General features: G+C 38.8%; 2 protein-coding genes across 3 annotated transcripts; both read left to right on the top strand.

Moving 5' to 3' along the window:
• The first annotated feature begins 2,256 nt into the window (after positions 1–2,256).
• fgf7 (fibroblast growth factor 7) lies at positions 2,257–8,330 on the top strand. The gene is made up of 4 exons (XM_063484618.1): positions 2,257–2,456; positions 2,755–3,355; positions 6,553–6,659; positions 6,787–8,330. Exons 2-4 carry the CDS (start codon positions 3,070–3,072, stop codon positions 6,994–6,996), a joined length of 603 nt encoding a protein of 200 aa, XP_063340688.1. The 5' UTR covers positions 2,257–2,456; positions 2,755–3,069; the 3' UTR covers positions 6,997–8,330.
• A 5,918-nt stretch (positions 8,331–14,248) lies between these two features.
• On the top strand, positions 14,249–19,299 carry dtwd1 (DTW domain containing 1). Of its 2 annotated transcripts, none has more exons than XM_063472657.1 (5): positions 14,249–14,310; positions 16,067–16,368; positions 16,540–16,677; positions 18,256–18,532; positions 18,655–19,299. In XM_063472657.1, exons 2-5 carry the CDS (start codon positions 16,069–16,071, stop codon positions 18,882–18,884), a joined length of 945 nt encoding a protein of 314 aa, XP_063328727.1. In that variant the 5' UTR covers positions 14,249–14,310; positions 16,067–16,068; the 3' UTR covers positions 18,885–19,299. The 2 variants fall into 2 exon arrangements, with proteins under 2 accessions (XP_063328727.1, XP_063328721.1); XM_063472651.1 differs by lacking the exon at positions 14,249–14,310 and adding an exon at positions 14,351–14,860.
• The last annotated feature ends 53 nt before the right edge of the window (positions 19,300–19,352 follow it).

The raw sequence follows: 19,352 nt of genomic DNA, 5'->3' as shown, positions 1-19,352 counted from the left end.
GAACAGAGCACCTCAGTCATTGAAATCACTGAAATAATTACAGCACTTAGCTACTGTTTGCCAAGACATTAATTTTCCCATCTCCCCCTTAAGACATCACATAAGGTCAGCGACGCTGCAGTTGACCTGTGAATTTGGACTTTTGAAAAACTCTACAGTGGAGTACATTTAAATGGTGCTATGAACTGTAAATGAGGCGTTCCAGGAGCATTTGAAGATTTACACAAACTTTTACACTTGTAGTCCCAGAGGCATCACCTCTGTGAAACCACTCATACAGCCAAAAGTGAGAAAAGGCTCACTGATTAAGCAAATGATAATCTAGAAATAGTGTCTATTCTTACAACATCTTCCTGTTCTTCCTACCTTAATACAAATATTATGAAATGGTGAAACTATGGTTGAAGGATAGTGGAAGAAATCATTGTCCAAAAGGTTACCTAATGAAATAGCAAAATGTATGAATACTTGGTAGCAGAGCATTCCATTATTCCTTCCATTTTCCAGTGCATGCAATTCCATATTAGATGTCAAATGTCCTTTTCTTGAGCCATGTGAAGCTCTTCTTAAGAGATTCTCATGTCTTTCCAAGTCTGATTGGATAAGTTATCCTTGAAGGATGTTCTGGATATGAAACAGGGTCTGCGCTAAATTGGACAGACCAACAATGCCTCCACAGGGAGACATACTAATCCGATGGCTCACTCGCTTCAACTGGCTCCTTTTGGAAATGAAAGCAAAACAACTAAAATCTGAGCTCCTTTGGGTAACTCAGGTCCATGCTATTAATATATGCAGCATTGTAATCTGCTTGCATTTCAGCTGAAGCTGATGACTACGTGTAGGTAAGTAGGGTGAGACTGTACACCAGTAAGTCGAGAGCTCAGTCAGCCTGATATGAACAGGGCCTAAAGAAAGAGCATGTCAGTATCTTCACTTGGGGCAGAATTAACTGTACAATTAATCTTTTTGGCATTTTGTGGCTCACCAACTACGTTTCTAACCTTCGTGTTAAAAATTCCAGGTAAGGTCATTTCTCTCTTTTGAAGGGATTTTTTTCATAGGAGTCTTGGGAACACCTTGTCTGGTTCCTCCCACGGACACACTCTGCCTCAGGGGGACGTACCAGGTGCTACCTGCCCAGACAACACAGATCCACCCACCATGAGAACCTTGGGATTTTATAGACACGGATCCTGTAAACTTCACAGTCTTCAGATGACCTGAAAATGTATATACTATGTTTTGGAATTATATGTCTGTCCATGTTGATTTATATAGATTGGGCATTTAGCATTCATTTTAATGTCTGTTTTTCTGGTGTTTGTAACAGATTAAGTAATATTTTCTTGGCTCGTGTACTTAAAAAAAAAACACAGCTCAAATTGTCTCTGAGGTGATAGAGGGGACAGAGGAACAGGAAAGAATGAGGTCTTTACAACTGCCAGTTTAGAGATAAGAAGGAAACCTGCTGCGACCAGAGGTCCCACTCTCTCAAGCTGCAGCCCTGAGCTCCCCAGGGGAGCGCATCATTAGGGCCCATATAAACTTTTGAAGTTGTGCGTCCTGGAAAACACAAGGCATGTAAGGCAATAATTTATGGCTTTAAATGCAAACATAAAAAGTGAAAGAGTATATGACCCTTGACACTGAGACGACTACTTCTGAGTTGTTACGTCTTCTGTTTTTCTCGCTTGGATGGATACCTGCCAGCCATAACCTTAGCCACTTTAAGACTCAATAAGAAAGAAAACTAAAGGACTTCTTTGAAGTTTTTATTTTTTTAACTTCAATCAGTAAACCCCTTACCGGTGATCCAATGCAGCCGAGTAAAACCGCAAATTAATTATGACATTTAAATTGAATAGGAAAGAAATTCTTTTGAGGTTTGTCATTACAGCGAATATTGTAACCGTCAATAAAATAAATGTGAGTCAGTCTGAGATCTGTGACACGCACTGTGCAAGTCTATTTAAGCACAGGATGTTTCTTGGACAAGACAGAAGGGTTGTAACAAGAGTGAGTCTGCAAGAGTGAGTGAGCATGCAAATGTTCTTAAAGTACTTATGATTTCAGTCTTCCAAGAGTTTATAGCTCCCTCTCATGTCTGGTGGTTGAGTGACAGTGAGAGGCAGGCAGAGGGTGTTTCTTCATTGCATATCAGCAAGGGACAGCTGACTGGTTGGAATTTAATTGCTCTCAAGTGAGGTCAGCAGGAGGCATTTATCTAAGCAGAGTGCACAACGACAGTGGACGATGCACAGAGTCAGTCTGCCAGAATCCGAGAAACATCCATGGGAATTCACAGAAGCTCCCAGTTCGTGCTTAACTTTACTGCATCACTGGGTCTGGTTTACCACTGAGACTGCAGCTTTAGATCTAAAGAGTCTTCAAATTAAAACTCTTGCTGAAAGGAAGCGCACCTCTGCCAACTCCTGTCACCACTCAGAGCACATGTAAGTCATTACAATACAGATTTGTTTGTTACAATTAAAGCTATATATTTTGCTTGTTTCAAATTATGTATGCATGTACAGGAATTATAGACAGCACCAGTGATGCAATATTTCATGCTCTGGATCCATGAGAGGGAGATATATATCTGTCAGCGTGCATCACCCAAATTTTGATTTACTGCTTGGAAATGTACAAAACATACTTGTGTAAACACAGAAAACCAGAAGCTATTTTGAAAGTTGATTGAAAATGTAATCTTGTATGTAAGTATTAAAATGCATTGTTTCTTTATTACAGTGATATTCTGTATAATATTTCCTGAACTGGACTACAATGCCCCTTGAGGGACAAGAAGATGGAGCAGTAGATGTGCGCCGTCACTGAAGTTTAAAAGAGGGGCATCATCTCGTGATACAATCAGCCAACTTCTGCCAACCTGCTTCCTCTACAGCCACTCTGTCTCACCTCCCCGCCAGGAAGCAGTGCTGCAGTAACAAAAACCAGCAGGTCACAAGTGAGGGGTCAGGAGATCCCTGAGCTGAGGAACGACGCACAGATCTCTATCTTGTATTTCAGTATGTTGTTCACTGATCCCCACTGCATTGTATTATAATGCGCAAATGGATGCTGACATGGAACCTTCAAAATCTGTTCCCGGGACTGTACCTGCATGCAATCTTTCTGTTTGGCAGTGTGTGTGTAGTCTACAGTGACTGCACCCCAGAACAACTTGCCGCCATCATGAACTGTTCCAAACACGAGCGCCACACCAGGAATTATGACTATATGGAGGGAGGAGATGTGCGCATACGACAACTGTTCAGCGGCACGCAGTGGTTCCTAACTATTGATGACTCCGGCAATATCAATGGTACTCAAGACTCTACCAACTGCTACAGTAAGCATCGCTCTTTTTGTGTAGACCGAAAGTTTATTATAGGTCCCACTGTATATCTGAATTACAGGCATTTGCCAAAATATATGTGAATCTGACTGCTGTGCACGTGGGACATGTTATTATACAGGTTTAGCCCCAGCGTAATTACTCTGTTAATAAGTCATGTGTGTCTGTTAGAGCAGCCAAAGTGACAGGTAAAATGGAGCTGGTGGGAGATTTGATGGGTTAAATTACAGCACAGGCTGTAATGAAGTAAACTGAAGGGTCTTGGAGACTTATGAATGTTAGGACCCTGTGACCTGAGACTCACACCGGCACAGATTCACATTTGTTCTGCCTGATTTCCTCTCAGTACTCAGAGCGCTAGAATGAGTTATCAGGGAAAAGAGTGGGAGAGAATATTAGCAATGGAAAAATCAAATTTTACTTTGTAATGGATCTGTGGTTGGCTGCTGAGATCAAACACAGAGACAGCAACCACACTGTGTCCAGCCCAAACTTATTCTTTTGTAAAATTAGAAGCCAAATATTTTAAAATAATGATTACCATCTAACTACTTAATGACACATTTTATTTGCTAATCGTGATAAGTGCTTTTTGACACACCTACTTGTTTGAATTGTTGCTCAGGGGGCCAACGTTTTCTCAAAGGTTGTCAGATAGTACGAGGAGTCTCTGTGTCATGGTGAGGATGTTTTAAGTAGTTATCATTTCCTCCTATCTGACAGTGCCTCCGTGGCTGGAATGTTGGCTTGAAAGAGAGATGCCTCATGGAAAAGATGCTTGTGCAACAACTGGCAATGAAAGACTGAAAAACTGATACGCCCATATGCGGCTGACAGTCGCACGCTAAAAGCACACAAAGTTCTTTGATGAAAGCAGCATGGTGCAGATGTACATGGAATAAATCCGCGATTTATGTTTTTGATTGCAGCGAACAAGAAGTCCTTAAAAGCTGATTGCAAAAAGTATTTTATTACAAAGACAGAAAGGAAAAAAGGGGGACCAAAATGAGAAACGTTTGCTTTGTACCTCTAACACAAATATCGGGTCACTTCTAGTGAATTCATCTTTGTTTTTATGATTTATTATATTACATTGTAGTGTTTTGTTTTCTGTTACATCCAGGGCAGTAAAAGATAAAAATCACAATTTTTTTGTGGTTCAAGCAAAATGAGGCCATACTGATAAAAGGTATGTTAGCCCTCACAGAAAGTCAGACAAACAACAAGCTGGAAATAAATAATTTCTAAACAGCAGGTGGAAAACAGGGACTTCTAGGAAAATAACCTGATAAAAGTAAAGACATATGTTTTTGTTACAGTTCTCTGCTGAGTCAGAGCAATCGTAGCATAGTAGACTGGCTGCACCATACTCTACGGCCACCCTGCTAAATTCATTGCAATTTAGAATTAGAATTAGAAATGCTTTCTTCCCAAAAGATGGAAAATCACTGTGTTACCACAGCCAAAACATGACAAATACCTTAGGTCAGTAAACTCACGACAAGAAAAGGCTCAATTATTGGGATAAATAAAGCATTTCTAAATCGAATTTGATGAATGTTGAAGTAAAATACATATTACCTGATTAAATCCTGCAGTATTTTGCAGCAAAAACGAAAGTTAAATGGAATCAATTTGCTAAACTTGCACCTCTGTGAAACTACAAGGTGTTTAGTCTGAAGCTAACTCCACATTTAACAATATTCCGTGAAAGTTATGTCTGGAGCACATTTCGCAATGAATGTAAACACTGAGGTCCAACAGTGTTCAGAAAGTAGACTTAGGGATTATCCACAAAGTAGTTTACTTAGCCAGGGGCAGCGAGTGATGGCAAATCTGTTTCAACTGAGGACAGCTTGTGAGGCTTTTTGCATCAGAGCCAAAATGTTTACAATATGCGTGTAAAAATGTGATCCATCTTTCCACAGTACACCAAACGACTGGAGCTGTTACACGTTACATTACGGGGATAATGCTCTCAGACGACAAGCATGCAGTTACATCGATAAATCCCACCAATATATGTGGATTAAACAAATGTTTGGCTGACTCTGAGTCTGTAAGCAGGTTTACAAATGAGGTTGTAGCTTTTATAGTGTTAAACTGAACTTTCGAGATTGCCTCTAAAATAAGTACAAGCCGGGGGGGAACCTAAAAGCGGGGAAATAAATATGAGTAAACAGTTAAAGGTCAGTAGTATTAAGTCAGATATCAAGAGCAAGAAAAGCACAAACAACATTCCAAGATTGGGAGATCCCATCTGTTTGTGATCTAGCAAACACTCAAATGTGGCATGCTCAGTGTCAGCCTAAAGAGCTTTAATAGACCTCTTCCCCCTTCTTTCCCCTCTGCCTATCAAATGAAAGAATTTCTAGAGTATGTAAAAAAATCAACAAGGTTTTGAATTGCCTAAAAACATGAGCTCTGAACCAGATTGCCAGTCTGTAAAAAGCACATTTCTCTATTTATTTTAGTTTTGCTGCCACTGCCACATCTCACCATTCACTATTTTTAAACAGAAACATCATATGTTTACAGCATGCAAAGGATTTTTCATACATATGATGGCAATGTTTTTACCAAAGGTCAATGTTATGGATATTTGATTTATGAACTGATAATTGGTGCAGCCTGTTGACATGACATGACTTTTTTTTTAAAGTTACATTTTATGTCCTACAGGATAACTAAACATCTACTTCACTTTACCCAATAATGTAATAATTTCAAATATTCACAAAAGATCTCCTGTTTTTGGACTCTGGGCAAAGAAATTTGCTGTTTACATCATTTGATTTTCTGTGTTTAAATACTTTAAAAATTCCATCCTTTCAACATGGCACACAGGGAAGAATAAATGTGTTTACCCTCCCACAGATTTGAAAAGCAGGCTTTAAATGCCCTGTCTAAAGCACACGCAAGAAGGTAGTTTTCTCAGTCCCTGGGGGAGAGAGAGCCCTAATCTGTTTCCCATATGTGCTATGGCATAGGTTGTGGTTTGTGTAAAAGCCACCCAGGCCACTTAACAAAGCTTGGATAAAGTCAGAGAGACCACAGACCGATTAATCACAGGAACCTCCACCTCGTTTGCTAATGAAGATGTATGTGGAGCTGGAGCTAGAGTAAAGGCTGGATGATGACAGCGCCTTATCTCTCCTGTAACATGCCTCCTTTTTCTGACTGTCTGGCAGGTATCCTAGAAATCAGGACAGTGTCCGAGGGAGGCATACTGGCTATAAAAGGCGTAAAAAGCCAGTATTATATTTCTATGAACAAAGCTGGACAGCTGCAAGGAAAGGTAATATTTTTCCACAGGGAGGAAAGTCATATGCTGTTGTCAGCTAATTTAAATCATGCAGAAATAAAACAAACAGTTCAGAGCGTTTACTTTATCATATTAATGGCTCGATGTGTTTCCATTACAGAGGATCTACAACGACAACTGCAACTTTAAGGAGGTTTTCCTAGAAAACTACTTCAATGCTTACTCCTCGGCCAAGTGGACAAAAAAAGAAATGTTCATAGCCCTGTCACAAAAGGGAAAGCCCATGAGAGGAAAGAAGACCAGGAGGGAGCACATTGCATCTCATTTCATCCCTATGAAATGCAAGGCAGAGGAGAGGAGAGTAGACTGAAGAATCAAAGAATTTACCTGCAAAATATCTATGGATTCAGTCATGCTATATGTGCTAACAGACACTTGAATACACTCCACTTTCACTCCAGTTGCAGATGAGCCTGTTTTACAAAATGTCATTTTTAAAACAGAAAACAAAAAGTTCAATTTGAGCACGCAAAACAGTTTTAATCATCTTAAAAATTAGAAGTTGAAGCAGGAATTCTGGAAATACCATGAAAGCTATTCTATATTATTGGTGTTTTGAATTGAATAATGATATTTCTTTATAAAAGTGTGTCTATATAATACAGTAAAATTATACAATACAAATACAAATTATACGATGCAGTACAGTCCCGTATTGTATCTTGTTCAGCGATGAGCTACATTCAGCCAGGCGAGGACAATCGTATGATCACCAGAATAGTCCACAATAAGCTTGACCATGATGTGCTGAAGCAAGCAGGACTTGTTTTTCTTTCCCCTCATGGTGCTCAGACCACACAGAGCATCCATTTATCAACCATCCTGTAAAGAGAGCTGGAGGCATACATATTCATACTCACACCTACAGCCAATTTAGAGTCACCTATTAACCTTACACTTGTTCCTGTTTGGTTCGTTTTTTTGTTTTTTTCTTGGGAATGTCGAACAAAAACCAATCCAACATGTGCAAAGTCCACACAAAAAGGCTGCTACTGACTGGCAGGTTCCAACCGTAACCTTCTTGCTGTGATCTGACAGTGCTAACCCTTCGAAAGTGAAGCGCACACAAACAGAGACGCAATAAATTGCGATAGCATTATCGCTGAAATGTAAGCACATGAGACAGTTACTTGTGGATGGTCTGTTTTGTCCTTCCTGCACTGAAGACCAGACTCTGGCCAAATGCACTGTAGATGCTCGCCAACTCCCTCTGCCTTAGGGTGTGACTTTGAAATGCTCAAATATTCTGCTGCTGATGCTGCTAAAAGATACCCAAATGAAACCACAAAGTGAACACCATAATAAATGCATATGTTATGTAATCTCTTTCTATCAGAGTGAATAATCCTGTACACTAAAAGGTTATGATATTTATTTTTACAGATGCTATCTTTAGGTTACGGATCATTCCCATTTTACTAAGCATGAAAAAGACAGAAATACACCAGGAGATGTATTTATTTTCACCACACTCATCAAATAGTCGTAACTTTTAACTTCTAGGCCAGCTCTCTCTTCATGATATCACTGCAATATCTCAGTACTAACTATATCACTACAGTACCTTGTTATTTATGGGTGTAAGTTATTTGTTTTCTTTACATAAAACATATGTTGTATGTTAAGGTGTCCCGTTGTCTTACAATGTAACCCACTTGGATCTTTTACTGTGCAACTGTGGAAATAAAGTATTGCACACTGTATTCATGTTTTGTTTTGTTTTTGTCCACCAGGGGGTATAAATGGTCAAATAAATTCACGAAGTAAACTTTGGAAAACAAAAAACAAAAAACAATGACCTACTTACATATTCAGAACAGAAACAGAGATACTTTACAGAAAGTTATCTTGCCTAATATTCTGTCTTTTGTCAGCACATCTTCTTTACATGTCATATCTATCTATTTATACTCCTGTGCAAAAGTCTCGACCCATCCTCATTTCTTTATATTCTGCTAGGAAAATTGGAAACAGGTGCAGGGATTTATTGAAGCGCATGCAAACATATATATAAATACAGTATATAAGGGGAAAAAAGTTTGTACAATTCTACGGAGCATGAATGTCAATATTTGGTATGATCACCTTTATTCTTTAACACACCCTGAACTCTCTTGGGCCTACTTTTCTGTCATTTCTTTAAGTAGTCTTCAGTAATAGTTAGTTAGGAATAGAAAGCTCTTCTTTGATGTTGGCTGCCTTTTGTTCTGTTCTCTGTCAAGATGATCCCACATTGCTTCAATAATGTTGAGGTTCGGGCTCTGGGGAGGTCAATCCATGACTGATAGTGCTCCACTGTGTCTTTTTCTATCCAGGTGCTTTTACTGCAACGGCAATGTGTTATTGATCACTGTCATGATGAAAAATACTGACAATCAAGCACTGTCCAGGTGGTATTACATGGTGGGTCAAAATTTGACAACATTTTTCTGCATTTGTAGTTTCATTAGTTTTGACAAGACCCCCAACACCATGACAGAGCCTCCACAGTGTTTTACAGATGGCTGTAGACATATTAATGATCACTCTATCAGACCTGATGCCACTGATTTTGTGTCCTGTTCTTGTGTAATTTGGCAAAACTCAGCCTTTTCTCCCTGTTTCCCTTCCTTTAGAATGGCTTTTTGACAGCTATCCTTCCACTGAGACCATTTCTGATGAGCCTTCAGTGAACAGTAGATGGATCAGATGAAAATGCATGTTTCTTATGGACATGACTTTCATATACTGTCCATCTCCAGTAGATAGTTTGTTTGTTTTTTAGGTCTGCCACTTCTATTTTGTCCAACACTTGCCCTTTTTCCTTAAATTTATTCGAGATACACTGCACACCATACCAAGATATGGCATGTTCTTAACTAATAGCTCTTTGGGAACCACATTGTTACTACAAAAATACTGTTTCATGACAGACTGCACATAACAAAGAACCTAAAGATATAAAAGATAAAGATTAAAACAGGTTCTTTGCTAAGTTTTCTAATAAATGTTGACATAATACTGGTTTTACCTTTGGGTTACATGTATCACATGCATTTTTAAGCTTGAATGATTCTCAGGGCAACATTAAGTGACTTAAAAGAAAGAAATGAGGACTGGACTGAAAATGAGTCAAAAAGCACATATATATGCTTTCAGGGACAACTGTTAAATATGTGTTACTCATGCATGACTTGGCCTTGTTTTAATTACTGATAAAACTGTAGAAAATGCATTTTGCTGTGAGTTTGAGCTTAAATGTCTTTGGGGATTGTTCTAGTCTGTTCTTACTGTAAACAGCACAATCCTGAAAGGACACATTGCACAAGAAGCACTCAGTTTCAGACTCTAATATTTCTATAGTACCCTGGGGATATTAAGTGGCATAATAAAATATGTTGATATCTTTAAGAAGATTAAAGACAGACACACTGCAAGGGAACATTTTGAATGTCCTTAGACAATCCTTGATACACAATATAACATCAGTTAACCTGATAAGGGAGGTTAAGATATAACAGAACTATTAATTTACAATAGCAGATTTTTTAAAAATACATTAATGTTGTCAGATTGTTTAGGTAATTGCCTCTGGTTTTCTGCTGTATTATGAAAAAGTGGAGCCTTCCTGTTGAGAAAAATATTGCAGACATATTGGCAAGGTGCCTACATCACACGTTCATGCATACACTCATATGAGCACATGTGTGCGGGCGCACAGACAGACATCAGCATAGTGAATTTTAACTTTTTCCTGGGTTCACATCTGGCTTGGAAAACCCTTGTCAGATAAAGACAGTCAAAATGAGAGTGCAACCCTGTAAAAAACGTTTGACCCAAACAACATCTGAGCAAGGTGAAGGCTTCTGCCAAGTCACGCAAAGTTAGTCTTAGCAGATAATTTGTAACATACTCAAAATGTAAACACATTTCAGACTCAAGGCTGCGTATTCCCAGCAGGATGAGGAGAAGCCAAAGCCAACGAGAAAGAGAGAAGATTGTCACAGACGTGAAGCTGCAGACGTCCAAGAAAAAAGATACAACACAGGCACATTGGACATAAATTGTTACAGCTTACACAGTGTTCCAAGACTCTTTATTTCTGAAATCAAAAATCACTGAAACTCTGATTGCAAAACTAAGTGAACTCTTGCCAGTAAGGCACGTAAGGACAAAGTCACTTCCCATAAAAAAACAGTGCCCTGTAATATTATTACCATCACTATTAATACAAATATAAATCTCATGTGTGCAAATAAATTGACATTCAGCCGAATATGTTGTCCATCAATATTGTTCAATCATGCCCAGTCGTGATAACTTGCAGTCAAATTAAAAACTTAAATCTGAAATCAAAGCTCTATATTACCAGATAATAACAGTAGTTCTGAAACAGAGAACAGGTAAATAACAGGCTGTAATTACTGTTGTTGTCTACTTTTTTTACATTCTTCATTGTTGTTGATGGGGGGTTTTTTTGCTCAAAAAGGTAGTTCCTGGGATGATTACTAATTCAAGTCAGCAGCATTTTTGTGAAAGTGAATGCACAGAAAGCCACATGTGCACCACATTACAAGCACCATATGCAGACAATTGCAGTGTCTGACACTCACTTTGAACAGTGCAATAGGGAAAGGAAGAATAGGGGGAAAGTTACTAATTTGAGTGAAGAGTAACAGGGAGAGACATTAGAGAGTCTCGTACAAAGTGGAGTGGTGGACTTGGGGCCGCGGGAGAAAGGGGAGGCCCTGAAGGAGGGGGAGAGGGAACACTCAGTTGAACTTGATACATCTCAGGGCTGTAAAACTTTGTTTCCCTGGAGGAAATCTGTTGTTATGCAACCTGGGGAATTCTGTATTTGCAGCTCTTTGCACGGAATCCCCAGACCACCAGATTATTGTGAAACAAGATCAGGACCTCCAGCAACTCGCTGCAGCATCACACTTTTACTGAGAAGTAAATTAAATCAGTGCCAAATGAGAACAGGCAGTGATTACAATATAAATTAGTATTTGACCATGTAACTGAAGTAAAAAGCGCCACTGGCTTTCAAACTATGGTGCACTACACGAACACCACCAAACAAAACAAACTGCTAAAACGCAAAAATCATCACTGTGCTGGGAAATATTTCTAATTAATCCCCTAAGTAAATATGCAGTCATAAGTTTACATTCACTCATCAAAAGCATGAAGGTAATTCTGTCTATCAATCTTTCAGTCGATCTATCTATAGGCAAGACAGATGATGTGGTATGCTTTGGATCATGAGCTGTTTCCCTCCCTCTCCATTCTTTTTTCATCCCATCATGATGATAACTAATAAAAGTTCATCTTGGTTTCATCTGTCCAAAGATTTTTCCCAGAACTGCGCCGGCTATTTTAGATGTTGCGGTCATGGTAGAGGGAGCGAGACGGAGCGAAAGACAAAGAGAGAGTGAGGGACAGAGATCGAACTCGACATTCATAAACAGACTTCATTGACTACACACTGGGGACACTGGGAAGGACACACAGAGGTGAGACTAAGACAGACACGAAAGGGAATGAAATTAAACAAGAACCAAAAACTAGAAACACAAGTAACAAAACTCAGAGACTATCAAAACTGAATATTAAAATCTCAATATTCCCAAAGAAAGAACAGCAAGATTAAACAAACTCAAAAACCTGGATCAAAGACTCAGGATCATGACAGTTTTCTTACAAAATCTAATCTGGCCTTCATGTCCTTGAGGTTAATTAGTGGTTTGCACCTAGTTGTAAATCATCTGTATTTACATTAATGAAAACCTGTCTTGACTGTAGGCCTATACACCTAGAAACACCTAGCTCCCCAAGTAGTCTTCATTCAGTTAGATGCTGTGACAGAGTTTTTCTTAACCAAGGAAAGATTTCTGCATTCTTTGGTGCATTCCTTCTTTTTAAGAATGCACCAGATTGTTGATTTGGCCACTCCTAAACTTTGCTCTTTTGGATATTTAGCCACCATCGCTTTCATAAACATTCATTTGACGTCATATTGAGAGTTCCAGTTAAAAGCAACTTCAACACTTGGACTCAACCCCAAACATTTTCTCTGTGTAAACTGTCATGAAAGGAGGAGGGATGAGGCGTCTAAACAGCTTATCATTCTGCTGTCCAATTACTTTTGAGACTCTGAAAATGGAGGGTAGGTGGTGTATAAAAAGTCTGTAATTTTTACACAGTTAATACAAATGTTTTAGTCAAACCCCTTGAATTGAAGCTGACAGTCTACACTTCAATCACAGCTTGATTATTTGGTTTAAAATGGTGGTGTACAGGGGCAACACTTGTGCAATTCCTTATATCATAATTCATCAGTTATTTACTAAGCTTCTGTGTTAACATCAGCAACTATAATAAATTATTGTTTATTGTTGTTACTATTTTTGTTACACAGAATATGTACACTATGCAAGGGTCAGGCGTCTGTAGTTGTAGTTCAGGATGTCAGGCAGGTCATCTAATTATCAGAAGGTTGGTGGTTCAATTCCTGGCTTCTCCAGTTTGCATGCCAAATACCCTTGGGCGAGATACTAACTCCAAGTTCATCTCTGATGAAATAATCTCAGTATGAGCATGTGTAAATGTTAGATAGAAACCACCAAAATATTACCATATTATTGTGTGTTTACAACTCCAACTCCTTACATCCACAGATCAAACCCAAGCACTTACAATGACACCTACACAAACAGAGACTTTTACTAAAAGTCAAATATCTTTCTCTACTTTATATATCAGGAAAATCCCTATCTTTATTTCTGTTTTTGAATTGCTTCATGTTGGGACACTGCTTCATCTCCACACTCAACCTGTTCCAGATTTTGACTCGTAAACACTAAAACATTTTCTGGTAGTACACACATTAATAGTTTCGAAGTTGCTAAAACCCCTTAAATTACAACTATGTTCTCTACAGAAAACATACTTTGAATATTTCCTGGTAGCAAATTATTTTTTGCTCCAAACAGATGCTTTCTGGAATTTGTAATTATTGCCACAGACCAGATTCATATGAATAAGCAGAGTCTCTACGGATTTTTATTTTAACGTTATTTTAATATATTATTTTAAATATTTTTGAGAACTATCCACAACTCTTTTTAAATTGCCTAAAATGTTATATTTTTAAATGCAACAAAAAGCATCACAATACACAGTGTGTTTAATATTAAACTTGTAATTTAAGTTGTACATGTAAAATCTAGAGGTTTACATGATCATAAGCTGTTATATTTTAAGAAAAAATAAATAAATAAATCTTTTTTTTATTTCTAACGTTTACCGAAATACATAAGAGCGAGAGTTGACGTTTATTAGGCTGCTAGTATGAGTAACTACTTCGAGTTAACCCAACTAATTTTATTTTACTGGACTAAAGCACACTCTTTTATTCACTTTACTTTGATACATTTTGAAAATTAACCATCTATTGGTTTATAAATCGGCTGCCATAACACCCTCAAAGGGCATCTTTGAGGAGTGTGTCTACTGCCTACGAGGTAGCACCGAGTAGCACATTCGGTGCTTAGCGACAGGTAACTACCCAGCATTTCCTTCACACGGAGCTGTGCTTCCGGCGTAGAAGAAGACGCTCATCCCGTTCTGCACTTCATTGGTAGGCACTGTACTTTTATAATGGGACTTCTTTATGTAGCTAAGCTAGTGAACTCAGCTGAGCTAACAGTGCACAACAGTGCATCCGTTTTCATTTGATCTTCGCTCCTCTTAACTAGACTTTTTGACTTGTGTCTGTTAACGGTAGCAGCGGGGGCTGCGGATGCTGAGGAAACGTGACGTTTGCTAACAGAAGCTAGCTCCACTATGTTGAAGCATGGGCAGTGTAAAATACTGACTATTTTATACCGTCTATGGGTTCAAAGAAAAGTAACTGCAAGCTGCAGATGTACGGTGTCTGCTCTATCACATCTCACTGCGCTAAAGAGAAGTTAAAGAGAGCAACGTTTCATGTTGTTTATCCATGTGCTAATTACTAATTAGCACACACGCTACACTCGGACACCAGCGTTTCCTCATTAGCTGATGCTGTTCATGTTTATCAGAAATTCAACAGTATGTACATACAATCACTGGCCCCTTGATTAGGCACACCCTGCTAGTTTAATCTTCAGAGGTGCGTTAATTCTTCGTGTCATCGATTCATCAAGGTGATGTAAACTTTTGATTCACAGTTGCTACAGATTGCCAAGAATGTATTCCCCACACCATTACACCAGTACCAGTACTGTTAATACAATGCATGATGGATCCATGCTGTCATGCTGTTTTTGCCAAATTGTGACCCTACCATTTGAAAATTGAGACTCAGACCATGCAACATTTTTCCAGCCTTCAATTTTACCAGTTGTTGCCTCGGTCTCCTGTTCTTAGCAGACAGGAGCAGCACCTGATGTGGTCCTTTGCTACTGTAGTCATCAACATGTTTCTTCAGAGATGCTCTCTGCATTCCTTGGTTGTAACGAGGTTAATGAATTACTCTTGCCTTGCGATCAGATTGAAGCAATCTGGATAGTGCTGTTATACCCTTGTTTGATCATTGTTTAAAACCTTCTTCCCTAATTTTTGGTTTCTCCTTCTTTCTGATGCTTGGTTTGAACTTCATCTCATCTTCTCTTCATGTCATCTTGGCCATGTCTACTATCCTAAATGGATTACGTTACTGCTATGTGATTGACTAATTAGATATTTCCATTAATAAGATTTATGGTTTTCTGTTTTCTAAGAACTTCTATCTCAGTGACTGTGCTCATAATGTGACGTTTGGGAATTTGACGCGTTCATATTTGAACCAGAAATGGTTAATGTCATATAATGTGATCTTATTCAGTTACCAGAACTGCAGAACTAACATGATGATCTTTCCACTCTTATTCAAATATACCAGTTTCTAATCTGGCCTATTTAAATCACAAGACGCTACAATAAAATAGTTACATGAAACATGAAACATTATTTTTAAAAGATTTACTCATTCCATGAGTTACAATGCTCTAAAAATGCACCTGAAGGAAGTCGAAATTATGACATTCTTTTTACTAAAGCGAGTATTCAAAGAAAGGTTTATTTCACTGGGCAACTCGCATGAGCGTTAAGATACATAATTTTGTAGGTTGTGTGTCGCTGTAGCTGTTTTATGAAATTTTTATAATGAAAAGCATTCAAGCTGCACCGTACTATCACAGCAACAAATTTTCTAATCTAATCATTACCAGTCACGCACAATTTTAATGAACTCTTAGCTCCATAACTAGCTTTTTCCATGTGATTGTGTTCTTTGAGTTTAAGTCTTTGTAAATGTTAGATTATTTATGTCTGCTAATATTGGCATTATTTGCTCTGTTATTCTTCATCAGCTATGAGTGTACTTGTGCTCCAAGACAAGTCTGTCAACAGAGCAAAAATGAGCGGCCTGGATCAGGACCAGCGTCATCATCCCAGTTGCCGGGAAAAAACACTGGCCTCTGATTCATCCGACTCCCGTGAGCTTCCCAGTCAGCAGCTCCAAGGGCTCAAATTGGCATCACATGCAGTGCTGGAGGAAGCACAGCAAAGGGGCAGGTTAAAGTGCTCTAAATGTGGAGGCTCGAGGATGTTCTTCTGCTACACATGCTGCTCCTTAGTGGGCATGAGCCTGCAAGATGTCCCCACAGTGAAGGTTTGTAGGAGGTTAGGACTCACCTGCTTTGTCTTTTAACAGAGGCCTTCACCATTGTCTTAATTGGTTGCAAAATGCCTTTTTTTATTTAACGTTAAATATTTTGACATGATGTTGCTGAAATCCAACTCTCCCCTCGACCTAACTGTACACACCGTGTGTTACGCTCAGCTTCCTGTGAAGATAGACATCATCAAGCATCCCAACGAGACAGATGGCAAGAGCACTGCCATCCACGCCAAGATTCTCGCACCCAGTGATGTCACAATATATACTTACCCCTGCATACCTGAGTACCAAAAAGATAAGGTTAGTTCTTTTTTACCCTTGTAGTTGTGTTTTTATCCTGAAAGAATGGAGTTCATTCAACTGTGAAACATGCTGTCTGCCTTGTACCTTGTGTGGCTTCAGCTAACAATTACGTTTATGATTGATTCATCTGGAAATTACTTCCCAGAAAACTTTTTTGTATCTTCACTTGTCTTGTTTTCACTACTCAGTCAAATAACATATTCAGTTTTCTATGACACAACACAGAGAAAAGCATGTGGCATGTTTTGTTTGGAAACCGAGGTTAAATTGATCATCAAAAGTGATTTTCTCTCATCTACTAATCCATGAGTGTCAAACATATGGCCTACAGGCCAGAACAGCGCTCCAAAAGATCCCATCAGGCCTGCTGGATGGCTTGTTGGAGTGTATAATATAAAGAGCGGGGCGGCATATGTAGTTTTTGGACTTTTCTGTGTATTTAGTACCAAAAAGGCTTAAAAGCTTTGAGAACTAAAATGGATTGTGCGAACTGTTATTTTCATCCGATCCAGAGGTTTGAATCATTGTAAGTTTAAAAACTTTCTCAGTGACAAAAACATTACACACAGCCCACCATAGCAAACTGAGGAAAGGTGATTGCGCAAAGGAGCTGTGCCCGTGTGTTTCACTGAGTTCACTATACAACAGTCTTGAGTCACTCACCATTTTTTTTTATTATTTTTCTTCCAAGAAGAAAGCAATTTTTTTTGTTATTGAGCAATAGTTCTCCAGGCTTTCTGAAGGTCTTTCAAAGTTTGTCTTTGGATTTTGGCTGCTTTTTCACTCATTTTCTTTAGTCCAGTCTTTATACCTGACCATTTTAAGAGGAATGTTTTTTTTGGTTTGTTAAGCCACTCCCCTTTTGTAAACTGATGGTTCCCTTTCGGAATTTACTTTACACTAAAACAAATGGAAGTAGCTGAGAGCATTTATTATGCAGTGGCTTTTGCTAGTTTAGAATTAATGTCTGATATCACTGACTTAGCATTTTCTTTGGCATCTATTAGTCTTTTTCTTTATATTGTTGCTTACAATAATTCTCCTTACTGTGTTGAATTAACTCATTTCTATTTTAATGCAGAATTCTAATTTAAGAGTATGTTCTGACACTTTTGCTCTCCACTAAAGTCATATTGTAAATGCTTATCTTTTGCATTTTGTACTGTTGTTTATTCTCAGCATAAAAATCTTAGATTTTTACCCAGTCTGCTAACAATGTCTGGTGAAACATTTCTAAAAGATTTAGATTCATTTGCTGCAGCTTCATTCTTCAGTTCAAACCTCACAGCACTTATGCAATCAGATTGTTATTTCAGCTGAATGAGTTTAGTCCACAAGCCATACATTTGTATTGTTTTTCTTCTTGCCTTCTCATTTATTTAAATCAATTGATTTAGTGTTTTCACTTCTTCAACTTTATCCCTCACCTGTCAAACAGTTTACATCCTGTTCTCTGCTTCCTAAATTTAGCCTTTTATAAATCACCCCACTGTAAAAACATGTGTTCGAGACACATATTTTGTGCCTTAGCACAGTTTGCATGATGGCGTTCCTCTCCGTCTTCGCTCGCTCCAGGTGGTGTTGGTATTCCCTGGTCCGAGGGCCGTCTCAGTTCAAGACATGATGAAGTGTTTGCATGACAGGTCACACGACTCCGCTGATGAACCGTGCAGAAAGAGGTTAAAAACTGAGCAAGTTCAAGGTTCCACGTGCACCTCTGAGAGCTCAGAGTCGGGGACGCCAGATGAAGCAAAAAGCTCGGTGTCAAAGGTGGATCCCCTACAGAGGGTGGTCTTCATTGACAGCACATGGAACCAGACCAATAAGATCAGCACAGACGAGAGACTGCAAGGTAATCATGAAAGATTGCATTTGAGTGGGTTTCCAAAGAACTCTTGACTGCTGGTGATTATTCACCCACAATTGAATTTACCATGATCTCATGATGTTGTGACTGACGTGTTTCTCCCCCAGATTTGCTCCAGGTAGAGTTGAAGATGAGAAAAACGTGTTTCTGGCGTCATCAAAAGGGCAAGCCGGACACTTATCTAGCTACTATCGAAGCCATATATTATTTTCTCATGGACTTCCACGAGCATTGCCTCGACGAGGAGTACAGCGGAGAATACGACAACCTTCTCTTCTTCTACTCCTACCTGCACTCGATTGTTAACAAAGCCAAAACCTCTGCTGGAAAATGCTGAGGCTTCCTGTGAGGACAGACTAAAAGACATCGAACACTGTAGCTGAAGCGACGATTCAAATGCAACATTCAGGTGCTCTGCCTCCCAACGGCCCAAAGACATGCGTCTCATATTATGTGTCAATCATAATTTAGCCGTGGTTGTGGATGAAAACATTAATGGTCGGCTCTCTGTTTGAGGACCTGTCCAGGGTCACAGTGGGGGATAGAAAAGGAAGCTATTAAAATGGATTCGTAATTTAAAGTTGTGGATAATGAAAAGATCAAAATGAGTAACTTGGAATAACAGACAGTGAGATGGGTTTTTATGTTAATCGATTCTGATTATGCAGAAAAATAATTTTTCGTTTTTGAACTCGAATGACATTTTCTTATGCGTGAATGGACAACAGTATAGAGTATGTAGTAGTACAAAGAAAGGAATTTCTGATACATTTAAACATTTTAATTTACAAATTAGTGCACAATG

Source organism: Pelmatolapia mariae, linkage group LG1 (assembly GCF_036321145.2).
Source record: "Pelmatolapia mariae isolate MD_Pm_ZW linkage group LG1, Pm_UMD_F_2, whole genome shotgun sequence".
Taxonomy (NCBI): Eukaryota; Metazoa; Chordata; class Actinopteri; order Cichliformes; family Cichlidae; genus Pelmatolapia; species Pelmatolapia mariae.
The sequence above is the reverse complement of the archived record's forward strand: the minus strand, read 5'-3'. Positions and strand labels throughout refer to the sequence as shown.

Bases quoted from the DNA above. Each gene is read 5' to 3' on its own strand.
- fgf7 (XM_063484618.1), top strand. From the start codon at position 3,070: ATGCGCAAATGGATGCTGACATGGAACCTTCAAAATCTGTTCCCGGGA. The intron at 3,356-6,552 runs GTAAGCATCGCT...ACTGTCTGGCAG, and splicing joins AGACTCTACCAACTGCTACA to GTATCCTAGAAATCAGGACA. The intron at 6,660-6,786 runs GTAATATTTTTC...TTTCCATTACAG, and splicing joins CTGGACAGCTGCAAGGAAAG to AGGATCTACAACGACAACTG.
- dtwd1 (XM_063472657.1), top strand. From the start codon at position 16,069: ATGAGTGTACTTGTGCTCCAAGACAAGTCTGTCAACAGAGCAAAAATG. The intron at 16,678-18,255 runs GTTAGTTCTTTT...CGCTCGCTCCAG, and splicing joins CTGAGTACCAAAAAGATAAG to GTGGTGTTGGTATTCCCTGG. The intron at 18,533-18,654 runs GTAATCATGAAA...TTTCTCCCCCAG, and splicing joins CACAGACGAGAGACTGCAAG to ATTTGCTCCAGGTAGAGTTG.